The sequence below is a fragment of the Cucurbita pepo genome, chromosome 2 (genome assembly GCF_057944985.1).
Source record: "Cucurbita pepo subsp. pepo isolate OVF chromosome 2, ASM5794498v1, whole genome shotgun sequence".
In the NCBI taxonomy this organism is placed as follows: domain Eukaryota; kingdom Viridiplantae; phylum Streptophyta; class Magnoliopsida; order Cucurbitales; family Cucurbitaceae; genus Cucurbita; species Cucurbita pepo.
In genome coordinates, this window is record NC_141799.1 from 3,591,313 (window position 1) to 3,613,911 (window position 22,599).

A 22,599-nucleotide genomic window follows, 5' to 3' on the forward strand; every position below is an offset into this window, starting at 1 on the left:
TATATTATACCGTTTTAAAATTTTTATTAATAGCTTTAAACATTTTATAAAAAAAATTAAAAAAACACAATTTTTTTTAAAAAAATTTAAAATACTCTTACATTAAAATATTTATACATTCAGAGTTCATATCATTATACACACAGCTTAGTTTTATGCATATAAAGTATTCTCCATTGATCCACACAATCTTCCCTACAACATTGAAACGACATACCCAAACGACACCAAATTGTTTCTTGTATAACTCGACATAACATATCGAGGTTCTGCCGACCCGACTTGACCGGGCTCACTCATGGATGTTTGCAATAGATTGTTTTGAACACAGATAACAGTAGAAGCTACCTAGAACGAGGTGTTACTTCACTCTCTCTGAAATTCCTAGTAACTGTATTCGATTTTCCAGTATCAAAACCGACGTTCCTTCTTTTCCGAGCTCTCTCTAACCCCAAACACTCACTCAAATCCCTTACCACCTCCTTCATGTCTGGTCTCTCTGTAGAATCCATGGACAAACATGTCATCGCAATCTCCACAGCCTTCCAAGCAGAGCTCAAGTCAAAGTTTCCTCTTAGCCTTTGATCAACGATGCTCTCTATATCACCTGTTTTCATCAAGTCCCTAACCCATTGGCTTATATGATACCTCTCTGAAGATGCTCTATCAATTTGGAGGACCGGAAGGGAAGTGATTATTTCCAATATCAGAACTCCAAAACTATAAACGTCGCTTTTCTCGGTCAACCAACCAGTTGCGTAGTACCTGCACCCAAGATGCACGACTTGTTATGCAAGAGTATTAGTTTTATATATATTGAGAGTCTATGGCTAGAGCCTTAGAACTCGCTCATAATCTTATTCAATTTGTTATGCACGAGTTACGGCCCTCGAAACTTATCAACTTATTGTTTCATGAGTTAGTATCCATGCTGAGAATGAATGATATCTATTACTCGGTTTGAGGGAAAATGTCGAAGGAATAACTTTGAGGAATATTGGTGTAATCTCATTTAGTAAGAGAATTAGCCTATTTTGTTTGATTTTCTGTATTGTTTCTTATTCCTAGAGGATTAGTTAGTTTTTCTTCCTATTCCCAAGAGAATTGGTTAGCTTTTCAATTCTATTTCCTATTCCCTATCCCCGATGTCCCCGTTTTCGTTACACATATGATATGGTACCTCTCGAGACTGAGATCTCTTTTACTACGGGTACAATCACTTCTCACGAAGTTGAAGCAGAGCCAAAATCTATCCCACTAATCTGGCCAATCCCTTGGGTGAAATGTCTGGGGTGATATGTGCATTCCAAAATCTTTTCATCATTTATTCCCGGTGCTGGAACCAAGCTAATTTTGGAAAAATCTACTACTGAATCTAATGAGTAAAATCAAGTAAAAGTGTCCCCGACTAAATCATTCCCGACGCTCACCTTTTTTGTCTGGGTGCAAGCTCTATGGTTGACATCAATAAGGAAATGAAAATCATGTTTGACCAAAGTCCGATGATGGGGGAAAACCCAAGGTAGCAAAAACAGATATTCTCATAAAGGTCCATTTACAGGCCAACGCCATAAAGTCCTATCGGTCTCGTCGCGCTGCTTCGCAAGGATTAGTTAGCTTTTCTTTTATGTTTCTTATATAGTAAGCTTTCCTCTATTATAAATAGGCCTACGTATTTCTCCAATAAAAAAACAAGAAAGGGGAGTAAATAAATGAAAGACTTACTCGGGATCGAGATAACCCTCGGTGCCTGCAACAACTGTCGTCAAATGAGAACGAGTTTCGGTCGGGAAACTCTTGGATAGACCAAAATCAGCAATTTTGGCTTGAAAATTTTCATTCAAAAGGATGTTTGCAGACTTCACATCTCTGTGAACTATTGGTGGCTTACAACCATGATGCAGGTACTCCAGTCCTAGGATTTTAAACCTCATTCAAGTCCATGAGTATTCAGAAACAACACAGTAAACATTATTAAAGACAACAAAAGCTAAAATGGCATCCAACCTTGTGCTGCATCGACCGCTATTTGCATCCTTTCCTCCCAACTCAGAACTCTTACATTTCCACCTGCATCATTTTGATCTTCTGTCACTCTTTGTAACGGCCGAGGCTCACCGCTAGCAGATATGGGTTTTCCCTTACGGACTTCCCCTCAAGGCTTTAAAATGCGTCTGCTAGAGAAAGGTTTCCGCACCCTTATAAAAGGTGTTTCGTTCTCCTCCCCAACCGACGTGGGATATCACAATCCACCCCCCTTTAGGACCCAGCGTCCTCGCTGGCACTCATTCCTTTCTCCAATCGATGTGGGACCCCCACCAAATCCACTCCCTTCGGAGCCCAGCGTCCTAACTGGCACACCGCCTCGTGTCTACCCCTTTCAGGGAACAGCCTCCTTGCTGGCACATTGCCCAATGTCTGGTTCTGATACTATTTGTAACAGCTCAGGCCCACCGCTTGCAGATATTGTCCTCTTTGGGCTTTCCCTTATGGGCTTCCCCTCAAGGCTTTAAAACGTGTCTGCTAGGAAGAGGTTTCCACACCCTTATAAAGGGTGTTTCGTTCTCCTCCCCCAACCGATGTGGGATATCACTCTTCATCATAAAGAACTAAAAAGAGGGGAAGAACTAAAATAGAAATTGTCACAGCAGCAAAAACCTGATAGATGCTCTTTTAAGTTGCCATTATTTATGTACTCATAGATAAGAACCAGATTGGTATTTTCACAGCAGAATCCAACAAGGCTTGTTAAGTTTGTATGATGAATTCTCAGCAAAAGTTTAACCTGAAATGCAAACAAAAGACAAAATTATTTCTACCACAGACAAGCTGCTGGAGCCTTTTGGTCATAACTTGAGAGGAAACATAGAAGGCCAGATCAAGAACTGTTCAGCAATTGAAAAATGATTACTGCATGCGACCTAGAAAAAGGACGAAAAACGATATTCGAGCAAAGGAAAATCAAAGAACATATGAAGTTTTGAGTAGTGTCTATTTATGACTTCAAATTTTCTTTATTTCTGGATAAGAAGTTTCTTGATCATATTTTTCTTGAGGTGAAGTTACGACTTTGTTTTTTCCTTTCTATTCATTCAAATCTCTTCCCGTTCCTAGACTCGAGGTCTTCTGTTTCTCCTAGCTTAGTTCTTGTAGTTTTGTTATATCTTTTAAGATCATGTAACAAGTGAGTGCTGCTCTACAATGTTTTGTCATTATTTCTATCCAACCATGTGAAATCTCACATTGGTTGGGGAGGAACAAAACATTTTTTATAAGGGTGTGGAAACCTCTCTCTAGCAGACACGTTTTAAAAACATTGAGTGGAAGCCCGAAAGGGAATGCTCAAAGAGTACAATACTTGCTAACGGTAGGCTTGGACCGTTACAAATGGTATCAGAGTAAGACACCGGGCGATGTGCCAACGAGGAGGCCAAGCCCCGAAAGGGGATGGACACGAGACGGTGTGCCAACAAGGACACTAGGCTCCGAAGAAGGGTGGATTGGGGGGTCCCACATCGATTGGAAAAGGGAACGAGTGCCAACGAGGACGATGGGCCCCGAAAGGGAGTGGATTATGAAATCCCACATTAGTTGAGGAGGAGAACGAAACATTCTTTATAAGGATGTGGAAACCTCTCCCCAGCAGACACGTTTTAAAAACCTTGAGGGGAAGCCTGAAGGGAAAAGCCCAAAGAGGACAATATCTACTAGCAGTAGGCTTGGACAGTTACAAACAAACAGACACGGCCATCTACCAATGAGCTAACAACTTAGCAGTAAATTTTGATTTACTAGGCCTGTGTTCCATAATCATTATATTTTTTTTAAAGTTAAAGCATACAAACACAACTTGCACCTATAGCATTCTTACTTTATTACCTACATTTTAAAAATGTTTTCTATAACAAAATCAAAATTAATGTGGTTTTTATAAACTTGATTTTGTTTTTGAAATTTCGTTTATAATTTAGATGTGTTTTTAGGGAACGTGAAAAACATGCCAAAAAATTGCGAGACAACGAACATAATTTTCAAAAACAGAAAACCAAGAACAAAATGTAGAATCAACTTGAACAAGAATCCTCCAAAAGAGCCAAGAACTGAATACTAAAAAATCAAGTCAGCAATTAACATTTGGATAACTAAGATGGTCTTTATGTTTTCATGATGACTGACCTCTGCTTCAAATTCTTTATAACCTTGAACAGAAGCCTTAAGGACCTTAACGGCAACTTGAGTATTGTCCAAGTAACCAAGGAATACTTTTGCAAATCCTCCTTCCCCGATTTTCGTCTCAAAGTTGTTTGTCATATGCTGTATTTGTGAGTAAGATAGCTGGTGTTTTTTTGGCTCTAGCGATGTTATTCTTACATCGGGCTGTTTTCGGGCTGTCAACATGTGAAGATTTAAGAAGCATGATCACGAAAACTTCCTATTACATGCATATAGAAGCACGTCTTAAAAGTTATAAAACTCACATCTCTTGCACAAGAAAACTTTAGTCTAACCTCGTTTTCTCCAAATTATAATCCCGACGGCTATTGCAGCTACGAGGACCAGCAACGACGAAACTGATGCTATAATTGGAATAACGTAACTCTTTTTCTTCTTTTGGCAAGAAGATGAAGCACAAACATCGGCGTTTCCTCCAACCCTTCCATAAAGCAGATGAAAATATCAAGACTTTAAGTTAGACTAGTAATCACTGCCATTAATTTCCTTAAATAGCATATTTCCTGATCTTTGGAGATGCTAATGGTAGGTAGAACTCTGAGATCCCACATCGATTGGAGAGGGGAATAAACATAAAGAGGACAATATCTGCTAACGGTGGGCTTATTTCCTGATTTTTTAAGAACCTTGAGGGAAAACCTAAAGAGGACAATATCTGTTAACGGTGGGCTTAGGCTGTTACAAATGGTATCAGAGCCAGACACCGGGTGGAGTGCCAGCGAGAACGCTGGGTCCAGAAGGGGGGTGGATTGTGAGATCCCACATCGATTGGAGAGAGGAACGAGTGTCAGCGAGGACGCTGGCCCTGAAGGGGGAGTGGATTGTGAGATCTCACATCGGTTTGAGAGGGGAACAAAACATTCTTTATAAGGGTGTGGAAACCTCTCCCTAGTAGACATGTTTAAAAAACCTTGAGGGAAAGCCTAAAGAGGACAATATCTGCTAGCTGTGGGCTTAGGCTATTACAAATAGAATCAAAGCTAGACACCGGGCGGGTTCCAAAGGGGGGTGGATTGTGAGATCCCACATCGTTTGGAGAGAGGAATGAGTGTCAACGAGGACGCTGGCTCCCGAAGGGGCGGGCGGGGGGGAGGGGGGGGGGGTGGATTGTGAGAGCCCACATCGGTTGGAGGGGGGAACAAACATTCTTTATTAGAGTTTGGAAACCTCTCCCTAGCAGACGCGTTTTATAAACCTTGAGGGAAAGACCCAAAAAAGACAATATCTGCTAGCGGTGGACTTAGGCTGTTACAAGAACATACTTCTTTTTGTCTTATGCAAAAGGAATATGCATGAACGATGACTATTAAATCAGATGAAAACAAACCAAAACTATTGAAACTCATTGGAAGAGTTAGAATTTTTTTAACTTCAAACAAAGATAAGATACCTTATTGTAAGCGATCCATTTTTCGATTTCTCCATGAGTTCGCTTGGTATTGAATCAAGATGTGGGTTGTTTCTTAAGTCTCTGAAAACGTATCATCAGTCCATAATTAGTTTTCTCACTGAATATAATAAACCATTCATTTCTCAGAAAAATGACTCACAAAACTTTCAAGGAGTGCAACTCGGATAGAAGACTAGGCACTGGTCCACTCAAGTTATTGTTTGATAAATCCCTGGCATAAGCAGTTCACTTAGACTATTTTACAAAGAACAGGAAACCCCATTTTAGTTTCATTATCAGAAAAACTGACAAGCGAAGAGTTTACGTAACCTTTCTGGACTTACAAATATTGTAACAACGTGAGCTCGGATATAGAAGTAGCTATTTCCCCCACCAACCCACTTGAAGATAAGTTCCTGTGTCGAATTTATCGACGTTAACGAATGAAGATAGATAAGAACTCAGCCAAAAGGGAGCATTGTTGGAAACTTACAAGGAGGTGATTCGATTAGGAGTCTCATCATAGCTACAACTAAGACCGTGCCACACGAAGGATTCTGGCTGGCATGGATCACCCTGCCAATTCTTTCTCACTCCATAAAAAGATTTCACGTTCGTCATAGCTTTAACTGCAATATTTAATGTAAGAAAGAAAGAGTATAGCTACATCTCAGGTAATGATAAAGATAAATAAACTGCTAGCAAAAATTCAGAACATACCGTCCTGCTCATCGGTGCGGGATTCTGATGTTTCTAGGACCCTGTAGACTTCAAGAGCATTGAGGATAGGTGGAAGATTTGATGTATTAGTTTTTACAAATTTAAATGCAATAGTTTCTCCACTCATTGGTTTTGTGCTAAACAATGTAGTTGACTGCAAATAATCAGGAGAGAAAGGCCCATTAAAATATTCCTCATTTTGATAGATGTAAAATTCCCTTGATTGGTTCATTTGAAGCTTTTGCAAATCAGCAAAGTGCAAGAATATGTGATATTTGGCACTGGGATCTTCAGGAACCCAGTGAAATTCAAGAGGAGCACTGGCATTATCGGTCGTAATAGCGGTGCTCATTACAATTCTTGGTAAATTATAACTGTTGCTGATTCCTGAATCAACTGTGGATGATGTGCTTATAATCTTGTAATTAAGAAAGTTGAAGGGCAACCAAATCCGATCACAAAAATCGTCTCGGTACCTGAGAGAAGGACAAGGAAACTTAGTCATCAGCTTCTATAAACAAGTTTCAGTCTAAATAAGCATGCAGGCTATTGGTATTCTTTTTCATAAATGGCTTACCGAACAGTTTCGTTAGTAATCGATCCTACATCCAACCGTCTATGGAGAGCTAACAATTCGGAATCGGTAACATAGCTAGCATTTTTCAAAAGTCTAAACTCCAATGCTGATATAAAAGGTGATCCAAAGCCAGTATTCACCAGACATACGAATACAGAAGATGTCGGAAGCGCATGTATAACTTCTTTGGTTATGATACTGGATTCGTTGCTCAGTACTACTGAATCCCATTTATTAATTCCCATATACAGATCAAAAACTGGCGGTATACCTTTGTCGTCATAGTTTCCGTACATGAAACTCGCTCTAATCAAATACTTGAAACCCTTACCTTGAGCAAGCTTTATGGTGTAACAGTTCCTCTCCCCTTCAGGAAAGCTTCTAACATACCAGAATTGCTGTGGAAGAGTGGTGGCTTTGAAATCTGATGATATGCTCTTACTTAATCCAGTTTCTGTGAAGTTTGCATCAGAAATGTACTTTATGCCTGTTACACTGTCTGTGTAGCTTGAATCCTTTGAATTTCCACAGTCAATGCTAACGAATCCTGAACAACAGAGTACACAAACAGAGTCTTAGGCCTCCTTTAACAACCTTTTGGTTTCTGGTTTTTGAAACTTTTACTGTTTTCTCACAGTTTTCTTAGTCAAATTCCAAAAAACAGAGCACAAATTCTCAAAAACTAATCTTTTTCTCAACATGCTTGGGTTTTGAAAACATATGTAAAACGTAGAGAACAAAACAAAGAAACGGTTAGGAATCACAGATCTCCACAATGGTATGATATTGTCCACTTTGAGCATAAGCTCTCATGGATTTGCTTTGGGCTTCCCCAAAAGGTCTCATACCAATGAAGATGTATTCCTTACTCATAAACTCACGATCATTCCCTAAATTAGCCTCGAATAGCCTCCCCTTAATCGAGGCTCGACTCCTTCTCTGGAGTTCCCGAACAAAGTACACTCTTTGTTCGACACTTGAGTCACTTTTGACTACATCTTTTAGGTTCACAACTTCTTTGTTCGACATTTGAGGATTCTATTGACATAGCTAAGGTAAGGGCACGACTCTGATACCATGTTAGGAATCACGGATCTCCACAATGGTATGATATTGTCCACTTTGAGCATAAGCTCTCATGGCTTTGCTTTGGGCTTCCCCAAAAGGTCTCATACCAATGAAGATGTATTCCTTATAAACCCATAATCATTCCCTAATTTAGTCGGGACTCCCTCCCAAGAAAGATAAAAATTGAAAGATATAGACAACTTTGCATATGCTACACATTGAAAGATACACAGCAATAAACCTGACTGATCTTGTGCATTAACCAGAAATGAAACAGCTAACACAAGAAGTATCTGAAAGAAGCAGTATCTTAACAGCTCCATAATCATTACTGCTTAATGGAAAGATAGCAGCTCCAAAACTTATATGAGAGCTTAGCTCTTTTTATAGACAGAGCTCATCATGATAGGGGAAATCAAAGAGCCGTTAATACCTGGTCAAAAAGGCAAGTAGCATTATCCAGTGAAGCACTGCATAACCAGCTTCGTTCAGCCTTACGCAATGCCCTCGATTCCATAGCCAAGTTGAACTATTTTAAAGACATCATATTAAAAAAATGAGGAAGGGAGGAAGACTTAATTCTCCATAGCTGTCACAGTTGACAAAAATACCTTTCATCTCTTCCCGGGTGGATGCTTTTATTTCAAAGCCAAATCAAAAGCATTGACATTGTTGTTTCTTCTACCCTCTAGCATAACATTTAGGTTAAACTAATCAAAACGTTCTGTCGTCTTGTTAAGAAAGGAGACATTTAGAATTGATTCAAATATCCTCAACATATATCTCAAATCATTCAAATATTTTATTCACATAGACAACAATTTTTTATCTGTTGAGCGATATTTTGATCGATACCTTAATTTTTTAATTATTGATATAGTTTTATGGCCACTACAGTCTATGGAGTTCGTTTTCGAACTGGTTATTTCCTAGTTAAATATTAACTTCAACGAACTCGACTATACTAACAAGAGAAAAATGGAGATGAATATTTTCTATGGAAATTAGATAAAAGGGAAAAAAATCATAGAAGATTTGTTGGCAGTGGATGAGAACTAAAATCCAAATCATGAAGAGTATAAAAAGCATAAGGAAAGGAAAGGAAAAGGAGCTCCTTGGTTGAATGAATGAGAATGGCAAAAGCTCATATTTTCAGAGTTCATATCATTATCTACAAAAGCTATGCAATGATGCTGCTTAGTTTTATGCATATAAAACATTCTCCATTGCTCCACACAATCTTCCCTACCACATTGAAACAATGACATACCCAAAAGACACCAAAATGTTTCTTGTATACCTCGACATAACATATTGAGGTTCTGCCAACCCGACACGACCGGGCTCGCTCTTGATTGTTTGCAATAGATTGTTTTGAACATATATAGCAGTAGAAGCTACCTAGCACGAGGTGTTACTTCGCTCTCTCTGAAATTTCTAGTAACTGTATTTGATTTTCCAGTATCAGAATCGACGTTCCTTCTTTTCCGAGCTCTCTCTAACGTCAAACACTCACTCAACTCCCTTACCACCTCCTTCATGCCTGGTCTCTCTGTAGAATCCAGTGACAAACATGTCATGGCAATCTCCACAGCCTTCCAGGCAGAACTCAAGTCGAAGTTTCCTCTTAGCCTTTGATCAACGATGCTCTTTATATCACCTGTTTTCATCAAGTTCATAACCCATTGGCTTACATGATATCTCTTTGAAGAAGCTCTATCAATTTGAAGGACTGGAAGGGAAGTGATTATTTCCAATATAAGAACTCCAAAACTGTAAACGTCGCTTTTCTCGGTCAGCCAGCCAGTTGCATAATACCTGCACCCAAGATGCATGACTTGTTATGCAAGAGTATAAGAAGTTTTATATATTGATTTATTGAAAATCTATGGAGTTTGTTATATTATATATGTCACAATTGTCGAGTCAATCAACTACTTCTATGCTGTGTGCCTATGAAGATTAAAACCTTTGTTGTCAAGTACAATTATTTTGTCTGTTAAAAGGTTATAGGTTACTAAAAAATGAAAAACTTACTCTGGATCGAGATAACCGTCGGTGCCTGCAACAACTGTGGTCAAATGAGTACGACTTTCGGTCGGGAAACTCCTGGATAGACCAAAATCAGCAATTTTGGCTTGGAATTTTTTATTCAAAAGGATGTTTGCAGACTTCACATCTCTGTGAACAATTGGTGGCTTACAACCATGATGCAGATACTCCAATCCTAGATTTTTAAACCTCACTCAAGTCCATGGCAAATTAGGAACAATACAGTAAACATTATTAAAGACAACAGAAGCTAAAAATGCATCCAACCTTGTGCTGCATCGACCGCTATTTGCATCCTTTCCTCCCAACTGAGAACTCTAACATTTCCACCTGCATCATTTTAATCTTCTGTCACTCTTCATCATAAAGGTCTAAAAAGAGGGGAAGAAAAGAGTGTCCGAGCAACTAAAATAGAACTTGTAACAGCAGCAAAAACCTAATAGATGCTCTTTTAAGTTGCCATTATTTATGTACTCATAGATAAGAACCAGATTGGTCTTTTCATAGCAGAATCCAACAAGGCTTGTCAAGTTTGTATGATGAATTCTCAGCAAAAGTTTGACCTGAAACGCAAACAAAAGACAATTATTTCTACGATAGACAAGCTTCTGGAGGCTTTTGGTCATAACTTAAGATTGGAAACATAGAAGGCCAGACCAAGAACTGTTCAGCAATTGAAAAAACAATACTGCATGCAACCTAGAAAAAGGACGAAAAACGACATTCGAGCTAAGGTCAACCTATCTATTTATGACTTCAAATTTTCATTATTTCTGGATAAGTTTCATGATCATATATTTCTTGAAGTAAAATTCATCCTTTGCTTTTTCCTTTCTATTCACTCAAATCCCTTGCCTTTCCTAGACTCGAGGTCTCCTTTTCCTCCAGCTTAGTTCTTCAGTTTCATCATATCTTTAAGATCAGGATACAAGTGAATGCTGCCCTACAATGTTTTATCATTATTTCTGTCCAACAGACACTGCTCATGATGACTTACCTCTGTTTCAAACTCTTTATAACCTTGAACAGAAGACTTAAGGACCTTCACGGCAACTTGAGTATTGTCCAAGTAACCAAGGAATACTTTTGCAAATCCTCCTTCCCCGATTTTCGTCTCAAAGTTGTTTGTCATACGTTGTATTTGCGAGTAAGATAGCCGCTGTTTTTTCGGCTCTAGCGATCCAAGTCTTATGATGGGCTGTTTTCGGGCTGTCAAAGAGTGAAGGTTTGAGAAGCATGTTCATGAAAACTTCCTATTACATGCATATAGAAGCATGTCTTAAAAGTTATAAAACTCATAACACTTGTACAAGAAAACTTTAGTCTAACCTCGTTTTTTCCATATTATAATCCAGACGACTATTGCAGCTAAGAGGACCAGCAACGATGAAACTGTTGCTACAATTGGAACAACGTAACTCTGTTTCTTCTTTTGGCAAGAAGATGAAGCACAAACATCGGCGTTTCCTCCAACCCTTCCATAAAGCAGATGACAATATCAAGACTTTACGTTAGACTAGTAATCACTGCCATTAATCTCCTTAAATAGCATATTTCCTGATCTTTGGAGATGTATAATGACAGGTAAAACATACTGCATTTGTAAAAGAAATCTTGTTGTCTTATGCAAAAGGAACATTCATGAAAGATTGACTAAAAGTAGGGTGAAAGCAAACCAAAACTAACTCATTAGAAGAGTTGGGAATTTTTTTAAGTTCAAACAAAAATATGATACCTTATTGTAAGCGATCCATTCTTCGATTTCTCCATGAGTTCGCTTGGTATAGAACCAAGAAGTGGGTTGTTCCTCAAGTCTCTGCAAATGTATCATCAGTCCATAATTTGTTTTCTCACTGAATACATTAATCCATTCATTTCTGAGAAAAACGACTCACAAAACTTTCAAGGAGTGCAACTCGGATAGCATACTAGGCACTGGTCCACTCAAGTTATTGTTTGATAAATCCCTGGAATAAGTGATTGACTTAGACTATTGTTATTACAAAGAATGGGAGAACCCATTTTAGTTTCATTATCAGAAAAACTGACAAGCGAAGAGCTTTACATAACTTTTCTGGACTTACAAATATTGTAATGACCTGAGCTCGGATATAGAAGTAACTATTTCCCCCACCAACCCACTTGAAGATAAGTTCCTGTTGTTGAGTTTATAGACGTCAACGAAAGAAGATAGATAAGAACTCAGCCAAAAGAGAGCATTGTTGGAAACTTACAAGGAGGTGATTCTATTAGGAGTCTCATCATAGCTACAACTAAGACCGTGCCACACGAAGGATTCTGGCAGGCATGGATCACCCTGCCAATTCTTTCTCACTCCATAAAATGATTTCACGCTCGTCAGAGCTTTAACTGCAATATTTAATGTAAGCAAGAAAGGGTATGGTTACATCTCAGGTAATGATAAAGATAAATAAACGGCTAGCAAAAATTCTGAACATACCGTCTTGCTCATCAGTGTGCGATTGTGATGTATCTAGCACAGTGTAGATTTCAAGAGCATTGAGGATGGGTGGAAGATTTGATGTATTTGTTCTTACAAATTTAAAATCAATAGATTCTCCACTCATTGGGTTTGTGGTAAACAATGTAGTTGACTGCAAGTAATCAGGAGAAAAAGGTCCATGAAGATGATTTTCATTTTGAAAGATGTTAAATTCCCTCGATTGGTTGGCTTGGAGCTTTTCCAAATCAGCAAAGTGCAAGAATAAGTGAAATTTGGCATTGGGATCTCCAGGAACCCAGTGAAATTCTAGAGGAGCACTGGCATTATCGGTTGTGATAGCAGTGCTCATTACAATTCTTGGTAAATTATAACTGTTGCTGATTTCTGAATCAACTGTGGATGATGTGCTTATAATTTTGTAACTAGGAAAGTTATAGGGCCTCCAAATCCGATCACAAAAATCGTCTTGGTACCTGAGAGAGAAACAACGACATTTAATCATCATCTACAATAAACAAGTTTCAGTGTCTAATTAGAATGTCATTTCAAGTGCTTAAAAATCACCCTTTTAAAACACTTGAAAAGTCATTCCAAGCAGGTTTTTGGTATTCTTTTCATAAATGGCTTACCGAACAGTTTCGTTGGTAATCGATCCTACATCCAACCGTCTATGGAGAGCTAACAATTCGAAATCGGTAACATAGCTAGAATTTTTCAAAAGTCTAAACTCCAATGCTGATATAAAAGGTGATCCAAAGCCAGTATTCACCAGGCATATGCTTACGGAAGATGTATGAAGTGCATGTACAACTTCTTTGTTTGTGATACTGGATTCATTGCTCAATACTACTGAATCCCATTTATTAATTCCCATGTACAGATCAAAAACCGGCGCATTACCTTTGCCATCATAGTTTCCGTACATGAAACTCGCTCTGATCAAATACTTGAAACCTTTACCTTGAGCAAGCTTTATGGTGTAGCAGTTCCTCTCCCCTTCAGGAAAGCTTCTAACATACCAGAATTGCTGTGGAAGAGTGGACGAGTTGAAATCTGATGATATGCTCCTACTTACTCCAGTTTCTGTGAAGTTTGCATCAGAAATATACTTGATGCCTGTTACACTGTCTGTGTAGCTTGAATCCTTTGAATTTCCACAGTCAATGCTAATGAATCCTGAACAACAGAGTACACAAAAGAGAGTCTTAGGCTTCCTTTGACAACCATTTGGTGATAGTAGCGTTTATAGGCTTAATTTTCAAAAACAAAAAATAAGTAGCTATCAAACGGAGCTTATTATATTTCATATAGACAAATTTGCATATGCTACACATTGAAACACAACAACAACAAACCTGACTGATCCTGTGCAGTAACCAGAAATGAAACAGCTAAAGCAACAGAGATCTGAAGGAGGCAGCATCTCAACTGTTCCATAATCATTAGTGCTTATTAGAACGAAAGCAGCTGCAAATCATATGTGGGAGTTGAGCTCTTATTGTATATAGAAATCAGCATGATGGGCCAAATCAAAGAGCCTTTAGCACCTGCTCAAAGAGTAAAATGAGTAACATTCTCCAGTGAACATTGCACGACCAGCTTACGTTCAGCCATATGCAATGCCTTTGAGTCCATCATTTTGAAAATCCAACATATGGGCAGGTTAAAGCCAAGTTGAACTATTTTAAAGACATCTTATTAAAGAAAGTGAGGAATGGAGGAAGACTTGATTCTCCATAGCTGTCATAGTTGACAGAAATATCTTTAATCTCTTCTAGTGGGGTAGATGATTTTATTTTAAAGCCAAATCAAAATCATTGACATTGTTGTTTCTGCCACTCTCTACCATAACATTTAGGTTAAACTATTCAAAATCTTCTGTCGTCTTGTTTAAGAAAGAAGACTTTCAGAATTCATTCAAATATCCGAAAGTTGACTTTGTCACTAAATTATAATCAGAGTTGTGGCAACATTCTCGTTCAAAAGATGAACATTTAAATGTGGCAATTATCGATAATCACTAAGTAATCACTAATGTGGCTTGAAAAATGAATGCCTATGTTACCTTCTAAGCCTAGCATTCCTGTTTCTTTTACATTTACCAGTGCTTGGATCATTCATAGGATAACCTTCTGATCCTACTACATTTGTCAAAAATGATTTAGACTATACTGAGAATTGTTTAGATTATAGTTTTTGGACTTCGAAATTTAAGTTCACTTGAATTTGTAGTCAAATTTCAAAAACAAAAACAAGTTACTAAAAACCATGAGAGGGAGAGAGAGAGAGATTAGAATAACCTGCATTGACAAATTCAGCAAGAAGCTTGACGAAGCAGAGAGAGAGAATTAGGGAGAGCAGGAACCGGCACATGGAGAAATACATTAAAGAAACGCTGCGAAGGCATTGTTTAGAGTTGACGGAAGATTCGGAGATGGTTAAGGCCATTGTTTAGACCAAGAATCGATTGAAAGTCAAGACCAACCGTTGACAATCGGTACTCAAGTTCTTAATCTTGAATATTGAGCTGCAAATCGCAATGCTGCACAGAAAGGATACAGAGATGAAGCCGATCAACGAGACGAGGCCGAAACTGTTCGACAATGGAAATTCAGCCCGTTCTTGTTCAAATTAAAGCTTGGAATCTAAACTTCGAGAGAAAACATCAAGAAATCATACATTAGAGAGTGTTAATCACTTGTTTAATCCATCAAACGATAACTTAAAATAACGCTAAGTATTAATCAACTAATTCAGACACTGCAATATCAAAATTTTCAATCAATTGAAATATGTATTTTAATCTATCAAAACTATATTTTTGATCGATACCTTAGTCTATTAAATTGTTAGCATCAATTTGTTATTTTTAATATTTTGTACGATCGTAATGCTTACAATAAAAGCGTCCTTAATTGATTAGGATTCATTTCTATTCATATTAATATATCGTATCGAATGAACTCAAGGAAGCTTTTCTGACGGTATACCTCTAGGAATCTCCAGTACTTTCAACTTCATGATTGTATTTCAGGCACCCATTCCACATGTTAGGTATAGCTGGTGTATTCGGCGGCTCCCTATTCAGTGCCATGTATGGTTCCTTGGTAACTTCTAGTTTGATCAGGGAAACCACAGAAAAAGAATTTGCTAATAATGGTTACAGATTCGGTCAAGAGGAAGCTAATGATGGTTAAGATTCGGTCAAGAGGAAGAAACTTATAATATCGTAGCTACTCATGGTTATTTGGGCCAACGTATAATATCGTAGATTGATCTTCCAATATGCTAGTTACAACTCTCGTTCTTTTTACACTTCTTCCTAGCTATTTGGCATGTAGTAGATCTTGACCGACCGTAATTTCTACTATCCATTTTAAAAACCCATTATCAGCCGATTAGAGAGAAGCTTTTCCTAACTCTAAGGGAGTGAAATTGCAATTTTTAATTGGTTTAAAAGATCATTAAAAAAATTAATCTCATATATGTTATTAATATTTGTTAAAATTTACCAATTTAAACAAAATTATACCATGATTAGTTGATTTTATTCCAAGTTTATTCCAAGTTTATGGTTCAATTGAGATGAAGTTTAATACATTGACTAGATATTATCAGGAGGTTCGTGCGGATGCTCACGAGAAATTGAGTAAAAGGATGCCGAATTAGCCCTGAGCTAATAGCCCGTCGTGCGGGCCTCTAAAGTTTAAGTTAATTTTCCCCGACATTACAACGCAAATATATATATATACACAGTATATTTCATATGGATTCAACTATGCACCAAATCATCCTTGAAAGCTATGTAATGATGGGAACATATATTATAGAGCAACATCAATAATTGAGAGACAAGGTTTGTCTGTTCATGTCTTGCAGCTGTTGAATCTAAAAGAGAGCCAAAACATACAACTCACATCAAAATACATCAAAACACAGGTCTAGAAAGCAGGCAAGCAACTGAAGCGCTGATGATATGATCAATGAACAGTATTATGTCATGAAACAGATAATCACGTACCTGTACGCGGTCGATACTCCCCATCTCCCGCATCCTTCCTACAGGAAGAGGAAAAAAAAACGAAGAATGGAATGTTCGGTATGTCGTGTTTCTGTGTATCTATTGGCCATTTCGGTCAATCTCGTGCCGGTCTCACCTCCTCTGGTTTATGGATGATAACTATATGAAGTCGTTTCCGATGTATGAGAAGGTTATATGTCGACTAACGAGCTAAGGCTGTTTGTAACGGGTCTTTAAACACGGCAGGTCTTCGCTTGGTAGTCACAACCTTCATAAACTTCTAATCCTGGCTCTCCCAGCTGGTCTTCTCGAAAGCAAGCGCATCGTTTGCTCATCTTCCCTGTCAACGCGATTTCTAATGGTCTCTGTATCAACCTCGGGAAGCCATTATCGCACCAGACCTAAAGATGGGTTAAAAAGAGATAACAATATGAAGTTTATTCTGTGTGAATTAGCCTAAAAAACCAAGCTTCCATATAAGGAATACTTTTTCCCCTCTCCAACCGATGCGGGATCTCAAAATCCACCCCTTGGGGATCAGCATCCTCGCTGGCACACCGCCTGGGTGTACGATTCTGATACCATTTGTAACAGCCCAAGCCCACCGCTAATAGATATTGTCCGCTTTGGCCCGTTACGTATCGTCAACAGCCTCACGGTTTTAAAACGTGTCTACAAGGGAGAGGTTTCCACTCCCATATAAGGAATGCTTTGTTCTCTTCTCCAACCGATGTGGGATCTCACAATCGACCCTCCTTAGGGGCCCAGCATCCTCGCTGACACACCGCCTGGTATTTGACTCTGATACCATTTGTAATAGCCCAAGCACACCGCAAGTGGATATTCGGATATTGTCTGCTTTGGCCCGTTACGTATCGCCGTCAACCTCACGGTTTTACAACGCATCTACTAGGGAAAGGTTTCCACACTCATATAAGGAATGCTTTGTTCCCTTTTCTAACCGATGTGGGATCTCACAATCCACCCTCCTTAGGGGCCCAGCATCCTCGCTGGCACACCACCTGGTGTTTGGCTCTGATACCATTTGTAATAGCCCAAGCATACCGCAAGCAGATATTGTCCGCTTTGGCCCGTTACGTATTGCCGTCAACCTCACGATTTTACAACGTGTCTACTAGGGAGAGGTTTCCACACCCATATAAAGAATGCTTTGTTTCCCTCTCCAACCAATGTGGGATCTCACACCTACATACTGTCCTAACGAGTAAATATAGAATCTGATTGGAAAATAACAGGACTACATTGAAGAATATACCTCACCACCTTCATCCTGACTCCATTTCGAATTACAGCTTGGCAGTTTATCCTCCTCTTTCTTTTGTTTCTTCAAAAGTTGTGCGCCTCTGGCAGCCTTTGCCTCAGCTCCCTTTAAATGCTTAGTGGGATTTCCTTGATCATCATAGTAAAGACCCACCAACTTACCTACAAATCTGTGGCGAAGGCCAAGAACATTATCCCTCAGCATCTATTCCAATAATATCACACCATTCTCAAATCTAACGTCTTCTATCAATCAATCAAATTTTCATGCTCGAATGAACACGCGCGACACTTGCAAGTTGCAACAATTGTCATCCCATATCATTTAAGATAACAGACGCTACTGCAGCCAACTTACGTGTAGGATTTATGGTAAAAGCCCCGCCATTCAACGACGCTCTTGATCTACAAGATTAGTTAGTACAACAGTCAGATATATAAACCTTGAGAGAGCATTGTATATATACCAAAGAAGGTGAAAGAACGGGTTTGGAGGGGCAGAAGTTCTACAAAGCTAAAGAATGAGAAGACGAATAATAAGCAACAGCATTGCATATTTAAGGGCAATCCCTTGACCATAGTGACAATTTAAGTAAGCAATTAAGAGTACCTCAGCATTTGACAGACCCCGCAAGGAATCAGTGAGTCCTTCCCCTATAACAATAACAAATGATAGAATTCAATTGATACTTGAATGATGTTTAGGTAATAGGACATATGAAACATTTTTCTTCTTCTTTTCTCTTAGTTCTTATTCCCAACCACTCTACCATTCTTCCTCTCCTCACACTCAATTAAAAAGAAATAGAAATGGACATGTGATTTAGTATATGTAAGATTTAGTATATGTAACAGCCCAAGCTCAAGCCCAAGCTCAAGCACCGCTACCAGATATTGTCCTCTTTGGACTTTCCCTTATGGACTTCCCCTCAAAGTTTTAAAACGCGTCGATTAGGGAGAGGTTTCCACACCCTTATAAGGAAGGCTTTGTTCCCCTCTCCAACCGATGTGGGATCTCACAATCCACCCCCCCTTGGAAGCCCAGCATCCTCGCTAGCACACCGCCCGATGTCTAGCTCTGATACCATTTGTAACCGCTCAAGCCCACCGCTAGCAGATATTGTCCTATTTGGGCTTCCCCTCAAGGTTTTAAAACACGTCTGTTAGAGAGAGGTTTCCACACCCTTGTAAGGAATGTTTTGTTCCCCTCTCCAACCGATGTGGGATCTCACAATCCACCCCCCTTGGAAGCCCAGCGTCCTCGTTGGCACACCGCTCAGTGTCTAGCTCTGATACCATTTGTAACAGCCCAAACCCATCGCTAGCAGATAGTGTCCTCTTTGGGCTTTCCCTTCTAAGCTTCCCTTTAAGGTTTTAAAACACATCGGTTAGCGAGTTTCACACCCTTATAAGTAATGTTTCGTTCCCCTCTCCAACCGATGTGGAATCTCACAATACATATTTCTTGTTGAGGAATAGTCAAATTACCGTTTTCGCACGTTTTCCATACGAAGGCACAATTAGGATGACGACACTTTAATACAATAGTTAATTGAGGATACACATCCTCCACCTTAAAAAAAAAGCCTAATTTTAGGCACTCCATTCACAATGTAGAAACGAAAAGCAAGCATTGGTCAGAAATTGATTCAAATTGGCAGCCCAAAGAAAACAAAAGTTTCACTATATCTGTAGAACACTCAAATGTCTGTTATACTACGTACACAAAGTTATAACTAGAAACTGACGGAAAATATTTTAAAGCGCCCCAACAAGAAACCATAAATACCTGTGAAGTTTCCTGATACGAATGCACGAGAAGCATCTCTGTTTTAAAAACAACCATGAAAGAAGAAAATATCAGAACATTACTGCTAATGTATATCGCAAAACTCAAAGAAAAGTGGCAATCGAAAATCAAGGTCTCGTTAAAAAGTAACCAAATATAATTGGATCAGTAAGGAACTATGAACATTCAAATTGAAAATTAATGTTTTCAGGCTTCCAGACTGTTCTAGATGGAAAATAAAGCAGAAAGAAAATGACTCATTACGATAATCTATTGATTATAGCCACAAAAGACAAACACAAATACATGAAGAAGAAGAACTATGACAATCTGAATCCTTGATAGAACAAATGCTGCCATATAGGAATTTTAAAATTTATTCTTATCTAATTTGGATTTGTTGCCTAGGAGATTAACAAGGAAAATATCGATCACAAACCTTCCCGAAAAGTGATGATAACCTCCTCCCACACCATAATGAGATTTTCCTTTTGTGACATCAAAGACTGATCTGAAAAAAACTAAAATCATTAGAGGTTAAATAGCAAGGATTGACTTCCATGAAACGACCCCTTTGCTTAACCGTATTACAACAGGCATGCATTCGTATATGTTGTTAGGTTATTGATGTTTAATCCAAGACATTTTGTTTTTCCATGTGCGGCAGAATAATGATATAATTTCAAAAGAATGACAACAATAACGAATTGAGATATGCAGCTCAGTGGTTCAACGCTATGAACTATCATGATTTTCTTTATCCCTTTTCTACATTCTCTCATAAATTGTAATGATTAAACAAATTTAACTGAGAAAAACACAGATAAAATTTGGAGGTGGGTTGGGAGGGAGGTGGAGAGTACCCAAGAATTCCAAGAAGAATAGGCAATCCCTCATCAGTTCCATTATACAAAGCTAGCTCATCAACTTTGAAGAGTTTCTACAAAAGCAAACAAGAACTTGAAATAAAAGTATAAAACTCTGCCAACTTAAATCAATTAGAAATTAAATATCCTCTCTGATAAAAAGTCATTTTCATGCCACACCCACTTCAAAGCCAAGATCACATGTTGCCAATCTTCTTTCAATCAATTTAACAACTTTAATTGGGATAATAAAGACAGAAAATGTACGTAGGAATCCTTGATAACACTTATTTAACCAAAAGGACCCAAGTAGAGTTCTCCCATAATCAAGCTCTAATCACAAGATCCCAAAAGCCCGACGAGAAACAATCCACCATTACGCTACAGCAGATAAAAATTTAAGATCTCACATCGATTGGAGAGAGAAACGAAGCATTCTTTATAAAGGTATTGAAACCTCTCCCTAGTAAACGCATTTTAAAACCTTAAGAGGAAGCCCAGAACGGAAAGCCCAAAGAGGACAATATCAGCTAGCAGTGGCACACTAAGAACACCATCTCAAAGCATTTAACCAAAGGCCATCATCTTTCCCTCGATTTGAAATTGTAGCCACACAGCGTGTAGATCTCTCGCTTTCGATCTTTAATCCTTTTTTCATAGCATTATGTAGCATATCAAAAACTCGCCCATGTAAAACGAACAAAAGATCTTAAACAGCTCGATAATCATAAACGCAGTTCTAACAAGTCACAAAAGCTGCTATCCAATAATTAATACTCCGAAAATTCGTAAAATACCAGCAAATTCCTAAAGACAGAGAGAAATGCCTTCCAATTCCAACAGATAATAGAAAAATGTCTTCCGAAACTATAACACAAGCATAATTATCAAGAAGAAACTCGTACCAGTTGAGGGGAAGGGAAGGAAGGAACGATCGGATATCGGGATTTGAAGGAAAGCCCGACAAAAAGCGCAACGACAGCCACTATAAGAGCCAAAACCCACCCCAAGGTCTTTCCCGCCATAGCTTTTCCCTTCACCGAGCTCGAGCCCTTCTGTTCATCTTCATGCGCGTCTTCACCCGGTCTTGGCGGAGATTGATCACTCGCCATACTTCTGGACCCGAATGGCAAATTACAGATGTGTCTTCTTCGTGGGATTTTGTTTTTACTCTTTTTCTTTTTGCTTTTTTCTTTTTCCGCCTTTGAAAAGTCCCCGCTGTAATAAATAAATAAATATTTTTTTAGTGTTAGAAATTATAATATTAAAATTTAAATATTTAGAAACGACGTAAAACATTATATTATATTTTTTATTACGACATATTATTAAATTTAAAAATTATTAGGACATTTTGTAAGTTATCTTAAAAAATTAAAGCTATCTATTATTTTTTTTTTTAAATAAATATTTTTAATATATATATATATATAAAATGAAAAAAAAAATTACTCCTATTATAACATCTAAACAAAACGCTATAAAAAGTCTCAGATTAGACTTCTAATGACATGAACAATCACGACATACGAAAAATACTATAAGAAACCTATGATATCGTTTTTTCGTAAAATTATCTATAGTTTTATACTTTATTATCACATATATTATAACTATAAAAAACGCTATAAAAAATATCAGACTTTTAATTACATGAGCTGTCACACGACGTACAAAAAACGCTATAAAATGTCTACAATAACATTTTTTCATATGCTATCGTATCAATTATCTTTTGTAGTGTCAATCTCCTAAAAAATAAATAGAGAATTTCAGGGAGACAAAGAATAGAAAATATGATACGAGCAAGAAGATATGGACATATATATATATACCAAGCACTAATCAAACAAAGTGTTACAAATGAATGCCTCACTATCACACTCCAAAGACTACAAATACAATGTGACACCCAAAGCTCTCCCAAATACCGATATATAACTAAATCTAATTCAAATAACCAAATCAAATATAATCCAAATAACCAATCAAATCTAATCCAAATAACCAAATCAAAACTTATGACAATTTACAACGAAAAAGAAAGGATTTTTTTTTTTTGTTAGACGTATGGAATTAGCTAAGCATTTTAATCGAACAAATATAGAACCCGAATGGATGGTTTTATGTCTATTACT

General features: G+C 38.0%; 3 protein-coding genes across 6 annotated transcripts; all 3 read right to left on the minus strand.

The window, feature by feature from the left end:
• Nucleotides 1-104: 104 nt before the first annotated feature.
• LOC111787649 (putative leucine-rich repeat receptor-like protein kinase At2g19210) lies at nt 105-8,317 on the minus strand. The gene is made up of 13 exons (XM_087121041.1): nt 8,230-8,317; nt 6,921-7,467; nt 6,344-6,819; nt 6,117-6,252; nt 5,968-6,039; nt 5,784-5,855; nt 5,624-5,704; nt 4,509-4,654; nt 4,177-4,388; nt 2,659-2,785; nt 2,008-2,070; nt 1,726-1,915; nt 105-765 (listed from the first exon to the last, which is right to left on the minus strand). The coding sequence occupies exons 1-13, from the start codon at nt 8,315-8,317 to the stop codon at nt 345-347; spliced, it is 2,631 nt and encodes an 876-aa protein (XP_086977167.1). The 3' UTR covers nt 105-344.
• A 103-nt stretch (nt 8,318-8,420) lies between these two features.
• On the minus strand, nt 8,421-15,176 carry LOC111788604 (putative leucine-rich repeat receptor-like protein kinase At2g19210). Of its 3 annotated transcripts, XR_002814180.2 has the most exons (16): nt 14,805-15,176; nt 13,860-14,051; nt 13,134-13,680; nt 12,502-12,977; nt 12,275-12,410; nt 12,125-12,196; nt 11,936-12,007; nt 11,776-11,856; nt 11,370-11,515; nt 11,038-11,249; nt 10,477-10,603; nt 10,308-10,370; nt 10,026-10,215; nt 9,289-9,806; nt 8,600-8,676; nt 8,421-8,517 (listed from the first exon to the last, which is right to left on the minus strand). XR_002814180.2 is itself a non-coding variant. In XM_087121600.1 (14 exons), the coding sequence occupies exons 1-14, from the start codon at nt 14,808-14,810 to the stop codon at nt 9,386-9,388; spliced, it is 2,622 nt and encodes an 873-aa protein (XP_086977726.1). In that variant the 5' UTR covers nt 14,811-15,176; the 3' UTR covers nt 9,086-9,385. The 3 variants fall into 3 exon arrangements, 2 of the variants coding, with proteins under 2 accessions (XP_086977726.1, XP_023524766.2); XM_087121600.1 differs by lacking the exons at nt 8,421-8,517; nt 8,600-8,676 and having other exon boundaries at nt 9,086-9,806; nt 13,860-13,932; XM_023668998.2 differs by lacking the exons at nt 8,421-8,517; nt 8,600-8,676 and having other exon boundaries at nt 9,086-9,806; nt 14,805-15,175.
• A 1,134-nt stretch (nt 15,177-16,310) lies between these two features.
• On the minus strand, nt 16,311-21,633 carry MAPR4 (membrane-associated progesterone binding protein 4). Of its 2 annotated transcripts, XR_002814182.2 has the most exons (9): nt 21,367-21,633; nt 20,459-20,535; nt 20,035-20,106; nt 19,596-19,633; nt 18,417-18,460; nt 18,165-18,211; nt 17,802-17,976; nt 16,526-16,926; nt 16,311-16,392 (listed from the first exon to the last, which is right to left on the minus strand). XR_002814182.2 is itself a non-coding variant. In XM_023668999.2 (8 exons), the coding sequence occupies exons 1-8, from the start codon at nt 21,571-21,573 to the stop codon at nt 16,759-16,761; spliced, it is 828 nt and encodes a 275-aa protein (XP_023524767.2). In that variant the 5' UTR covers nt 21,574-21,633; the 3' UTR covers nt 16,311-16,758. The 2 variants fall into 2 exon arrangements, 1 of the variants encoding a protein (XP_023524767.2); XM_023668999.2 differs by having other exon boundaries at nt 16,311-16,926.
• Between the last annotated feature and the right edge of the window lie 966 nt (nt 21,634-22,599).